The sequence below is a fragment of the Mizuhopecten yessoensis genome, unplaced genomic scaffold (genome assembly GCF_002113885.1).
Source record: "Mizuhopecten yessoensis strain PY_sf001 unplaced genomic scaffold, ASM211388v2 scaffold10045, whole genome shotgun sequence".
In the NCBI taxonomy this organism is placed as follows: Eukaryota; Metazoa; Mollusca; class Bivalvia; order Pectinida; family Pectinidae; genus Mizuhopecten; species Mizuhopecten yessoensis.
The window spans coordinates 1,173,584-1,180,184 of NW_018408351.1; the positions used below are offsets into that span (position 1 = coordinate 1,173,584).

Consider the following 6,601-nt stretch of genomic DNA (forward strand, 5'->3'; position numbering starts at 1 on the left):
TTACAATGTTACTATCTTGGTTACTATGACAATACCATGGTTACGATGTTACTATGATACTATCATGGTTACAATGTTAATATGATGCTTCCCTGGTAACAATGTTTCTGTGACACTACCATGATTACAATGTTACTATATTGGTTACTATGACAATACCATGGTTACAATGTTACTATCTTGGTTACTATGACAATACCATGGTTACGATGTTACTATGATACTATCATGGTTACAATGTTAATATGATGCTTCCCTGGTAACAATGTTTCTATGACACTACCATGATTACAATGTTACTATATTGGTTACTATGACAATACCATGGTTACAATGTTACTATGATACTACCCTGGTTACAATGTTACTATGACAATACCATGATTACAATGTTACTACCTTGGTTACTATGACAATACCATGGTTATGATGTTACTATGATACTACCTAGGTTACAATGTTACCATGACACTACCATGATTACAATGTTACTATCTTGGTTACTATGACAATACCATGGTTGCGATGTTGTTCTCTTGGCTACTACGACACTACCATGGTTACAATGTTACTATCCTGGTTACTATGACATTATCATGAGTAACTTTGAAACTACCCTGATTTTCAATATAACTATCCTGGTTACAATGTTTCTATACAGTTTACTATGACATTACCTTGATTTTAATGGTACTGTCCAGGTTACAATGTAACTATCCGGGTTACTACGACACTTCCCTGATTACAATGTTACTATCCTGGTTACTATGACACTACCCTGATTACAATGTCACTATCTTGGTTACCATGCTACTATCCATGTAACAATGTTAATATCTGGGTTACTATGACACTACCCTATTTACAATATTACTATCCTGGTTGCTCTGACACTACCCTAATTTGCAATGTTACTATCCTGGTTTCTATGACACTTTTCTGATTACAATGTTTCTATTCTGGTTACTATGACACTACCCTGATTAACAATGTTACTATTATTGTTACAATGTTACTATCCTGGTTACTATGACACTTCCCTGATTACAATGTTACTATCTTGGTTACTATGACACTACCCTGATTACAATGTCACTATCTTGGTTACCATGCTACTATCAATGTTACAATGTTACTATCTGGATAACAATGTTACTATCTGGGTTACTATGACACTACCCTATTTACAATGTTACTATCCTGGTTGCTCTGACACTTTTCTGATTACAATGTTACTATTCTGGTTACTATGACACTACCCTAATTTACAATGTTATTATCCTCGTTACAATGTTACTATCCTGGTTTCTACGACACTTTTCTGATAACAATGTTACTATTCTGGTTACTATGACACTACCTTGATTTACAATTTTACTATTATTGTTATAACGTTACTGTCCTGGTTACTATGACACTTCCCTGATTACAATGTTACTATCCTGGTTACTATGACACTACCTTGATTACAATGTTACTTTCCTGGTTACTATGACACTACCTTGATAACAATATTACTATCCTGGTTACTATGACACTACCTTGATTACAATGTTACTATCCTGGTTACTATGACACTACCCTAATTACAATGATATTATCCGGTTTTCTATGACACTATCCTGATTTACAATGTTACTACCCTGGTTACTATGACAAAACCCTGGTAACAATGTTGCTATCCTGGTTACTATGACACTACCTTTACTATGAAACTACCCTGATTGCAATGTTACTATCCTGGTAACTATGACACTACCTTGATTAAAATGTTACTGTCCTGGTTACCAGACACTCTCCTTGTTACAATGTTACAATCTGGATAACAATGGTTCTTTCAGGGTTACTATCTGGGTTGCTATGACACTACCCTGATTGCAATGTAACTATCTGGGTTGCTATGACACTATCCTGATTTACAATATTACTATCGTTACAATGTTACTTTCCTGGTTACTATGACGCTACCCTGATTACAATGTTACTGTCCTCGTTACTATGACATTACCCTGATTACAATGTTACTATCCTGGTTATTATGACATTACCCTGATAACAATGTTACTATCCTGGTTGCTATGACACTACTCTTATTTACAATGTTATTATCCTGGTTACAATGTTACTGTCCTGGTTACTATGACACTTCCTTGATAACAATGTTACTGTCCTGGTTACTATGTCACTACCTTGATTACAATGTTACTGTCCTGGTTACTATGACACTACCTTGATTATAATGTTTCTGTCCTGGTTACCAGACACTACCTTGATTACAATGTTTAACTGTCCTGGTTACAATGTTACTTTCTTGGTTACAGCTACATGTGTCAGAACTGGTATCTAACAACCTATGGACAGCCTACTACCCTATTCTCCTGTCCTGTTTCTCTTTTATCGTCTGTTTCTGGGCAGAGGTAAGTTATCTGGGTGATCTGTAATCCATTTCAGAGATCATTATTCTCGTATATCTAACATCTTAAATGTTACCATTTGACAATGTTTCAGATTACTTAGGGAAACACTTAGATAAAGTAAACAATCTTTATCAGCCAAATGTTACATGAGTGTAACCTTTCTATGTGTCGTCTACAAAGATCCATGAATTAGGAGTAGTAGAACAAGACTATATGTTCCATTTACTTTAATCTACTTTGATTTCTGCAGATTTTAGAAAATGATTTTATAACTCTCCTGAAAAGAATCGTAAAAATATATAGATATATTTTGATGTTATAATTATCCACCTCCAGGCATTCCACGTTGAGTTTGAGCAGAGTCAACCCCGATTCCTCAGCAAGTCATTTATTGGATTCTTCATCTTTAATCTGTTCACATACTGCCTGTTGTTTGTGAATATTGTGTTGTTGGACGTTGTCCCTAACGATGTCTATGCGGTGAGTACTGCTGGATGTTGTCCCTGGTGCTGTTTATGCTTTAAATACTTTGTTGTCCCTAATAATGTCTTAGCTGTGAGTACCAGAGTTTATGTTGTCCCTAATGATGTCTTTGCTGTTAGTACCAGAGTTTATGTAATGTTAACAACTTTATTTATCAATCTTGATTGTATAATTCATTGTTGTCTATTGGTCATAGAACAACCCCATGACACAATACTTAAGCTTTTTCACATACATGTACTACAAAAGTGTTGTAAACCTGATGTTTCTGTGAGTAAACACAATTAGGGCCATGTCCATAGAGACAGTAGAGTATACAGATTTCTCTCATAGATTCTCACAAGAACAAATTATTTGCATTAGATTAATTATTTAAGACATGTATCCCCTTCAGGTTGTGCACTATTCCTTCAACCCTGACAACTGTTGTGGGGTAAAAAGCTTTAAAATACAACACTATTCATATAGAAATATTATTTACTTCCAGGATTTAGTTACCAAGGTGACCAATGGTATATTTGCTGGTACAATGATTATCGCTGTTATCTTCTTTCTCATTTATGGGATAGAAGTTTATTTCAAGGTAGGTAAAATATCCACCCAGTTGATAATATATGTTATGTTTCTTAATACAAAAACATGTATTTATTGATCATAAAGCTATAGTTTCACGATGGTTTGTTTTTCTTTACATGGTGAGAAGTTGGTTTGTGTGTAGTTTGATTTGAGAGCATTACAGGTGAAAAATAGGGAGAAATAACAATATCCCACATGTATTTGTATGGGTAATAGTTTCTGTATGTATTTGCATGTGTAATATTTTTCTGTGTGTATTTGTATGGGTAATAGTTTCTGTATGTATTTGTATGGGTAATAGTTTTCTGTGTGTATTTGTTTGGGTAATAGTTTTCTGTATGTATTTGTATGGGTAATAGTTTCTGTATGTATTTGTATGGGTAATAGCTTTCTGTGTTTATTTGTATGGGTAATAGTTTTCTGTGTGTATTTGTACAGGTAATAGTTTTCTGTGTGTATTTGTATGGGTAATAGTTTCTGTATGTATTTGTATGGGTAATAGTTTTCTGTGTGTATTTGTTTGGGTAATAGTTTTCTGTATGTATTTGTATGGGTAATAGTTTCTGTATGTATTTGTATGGGTAATAGCTTTCTGTGTTTATTTGTATGGGTAATAGTTTTCTGTGTGTATTTGTACAGGTAATAGTTTTCTGTGTGTATTTGTATGGGTAATAGTTTCTGTATGTATTTGTATGGGTAATAGTTTTCTGTGTGTATTTGTATGGGTAATAGTTTTCTGTATGTATTTGTATGGGTAATAGTTTCTGTATGTATTTGTATGGGTAATAGTTTTCTGTGTGTATTTGTATGGGTAACAGTTTCTTTATGTATTTGTATGGGTAATCGTTTTCTGTGTGTATTTGTATGGGTAATAGTTTTCTGTGTGTATTTGTATGGGTAATAGTTTCTGTATGTATTTGTATGGGTAATAGTTTTCTGTGTGTATTTGTATGGGTAATAGTTTTCTGTGTGTATTTGTATGGGTAATAGTTTCTGTATGTATTTGTATGGGTAATAGTTTTCTGTGTGTTTTTGTACAGGTAATAATTTCTGTGTGTATTTGTACGAGTAATAGTTTTCTCTGTGTATTTGTATGGGTAATAGTTTCTGTATGTATTTGTATGGGTAATAGTTTTCTGTGTGTTTTTGTACAGGTAATAATTTCTGTGTGTATTTGTACGAGTAATAGTTTTCTCTGTGTATTTGTATGGGTAATAGTTTCTGTATGTATTTGTATGGGTAATTGTTTTCGGTGTGTATTTGTATGGGTAATAGTTTTCTGTGTGTATTTGAATGGGAAATAGTTTCTGTGTGTATTTGTATGGGTAATAGTTTTCTGTGTGTATTTGTATGGGTAATAGTTTTCTGTGTGTATTTGTATGGGTAATAGTTTTCTGTGTGTATTTGTATGGGTAATAGTTTTCTGTGTGTTTTTGTACACGTAATAATTTCTGTGTGTATTTGTACGAGTAATAGTTTTCTCTGTGTATTTGTACGGGTAATAATTTCTGTATGTATTTGTATGGGTAATAGTTTTCTGTGTGTATTTGTATGGGTAATAGTTTCTGTGTGTATTTGTAAGGGTAATAGTTTTCTGTGTGTATTAATTTGTATGGGTAATAGTTTTCTGTGTGTATTTGTACAGGTAATAGTTTTCTGTGTGTATTGATTTGTATGGGTAATAGTTTTCTGTGTGTTTTTGTACACGTAATAATTTCTGTGTGTATTTGTATGGGTAATAGTTTCTTTAGGTATTTGTATGGGTAATAGTTTTTTGTGTGTATTTGTATGGGTAATAGTCTTCTGTGTGTATTTGTATGGGTACTAGTTTCTGTGTGTATTTGTAAGGGGAATAGTTTTCTGTGTGTATTAATTTGTATGGGTAATAGTTTTCTGTGTGTTTTTGTACAGGTAATAATTTCTGTGTGTATTTGTATGAGTAATAGTTTTCTCTGTGTATTTGTATGGGTAATAATTTCTGTATGTATTTGTATGGGTAATAGTTTTCTGTGTGTTTTTGTATGGGTAAAAGTTTTCTGTGTGTATTTGTATGGGAAATAGTTTCTGTGTGTATTTGTATGGGTAATAGTTTTCTGTAAGTAATTGTATGGGTAATAGTTTTCTGTGTGTATTTGCATGGGTAATCATTTTCTGTGTGTTTTTGTATGGGTAAAAGTTTTCTGTGTGTATTTGTATGGGAAATAGTTTCTGTGTGTATTGGTATGGGTATAACAGTATCCTGTGTGTATTTCTTTAAGAAACAGTATTCTGTGTATATTTGTACAGGTGCGTGGGGCATTCACTAAAGGAGACAGTGATGTTGACCCCTGGCAGTTGAGTATGTCCCGTCTAGGTTTGGTTTCCCAGGCCATGTTCCAGCTCTGTCTAGCTCTATTTCTCCTGTCAGACATTACCAAGGATGTGTGGAAAGACAGGTAGGCAGTTCATTGTAGAACTTGAGATGGTAGTGGGAAATGTTTCTGTTTAATTGAATCAATTTGAAGGATCATTAAAGACAGAAAAATATATTTTTAGCCATGAAAGAAGAGTCAAATAACTAAAAAACAATCATTTTTCTAACAGACTACCGATTCTCAGCCAGAACTTTTACGACATTGGGTTCCGGGTGGTGGAGTTCAGTGTGGCTGTATGGTTCCCTTGTGTTCTGTGGAACTATAAAAGGTAAAGTTTCTGAATGTAGTCTACTCATATCCATTCCACCATGGCCAGCTACAGATCCAGCTCAGCATGGATTTCGAAAGATATGAATTGTATGAAACATTTTAAGTCATGCCCATTTTGGACCAAGTCTATTTCCAACATTGCCATTAAAAATTTGCAATTTAAGTTTTCACTTTGCTTCTACTATTCTTACATGTATCATGATACATATCCTCATGTCATCCTTGCAGCCCTAATATATATACAGTAACACATTATACGCTTATTTACTTCCAGCCCTGAAAGTCTGTGGGTCCTCAACCCTAAGAGATTATTTAGTACTGCCAAGACTGTGTTTGATGAAAGTACAGAAGAAAAATACATCAAGAGCACAGAGTATCAATCATATGGTTCATGTAACCCCAGTGTTACCGGTGAGTATCAATCCAGGGGTCCTGTTACCC

At 33.9% G+C, this 6,601-nt stretch overlaps 1 protein-coding gene across 4 annotated transcripts in view; it reads left to right on the forward strand.

The window, feature by feature from the left end:
* Positions 1-6,601, forward strand: part of LOC110459352 — a 29,508-nt gene that overhangs the window by 16,006 nt on the left and 6,901 nt on the right. For all 4 annotated transcript variants that reach the window (XM_021511565.1, XM_021511563.1, XM_021511564.1 and 1 more), the window contains exons 5-10: positions 2,322-2,417; positions 2,754-2,897; positions 3,388-3,483; positions 5,763-5,911; positions 6,060-6,158; positions 6,435-6,571. In XM_021511565.1, coding sequence (XP_021367240.1) covers positions 2,322-2,417; positions 2,754-2,897; positions 3,388-3,483; positions 5,763-5,911; positions 6,060-6,158; positions 6,435-6,571 — 721 coding nt within the window. The remainder of the gene's footprint in view (positions 1-2,321; positions 2,418-2,753; positions 2,898-3,387; positions 3,484-5,762; positions 5,912-6,059; positions 6,159-6,434; positions 6,572-6,601) is intronic.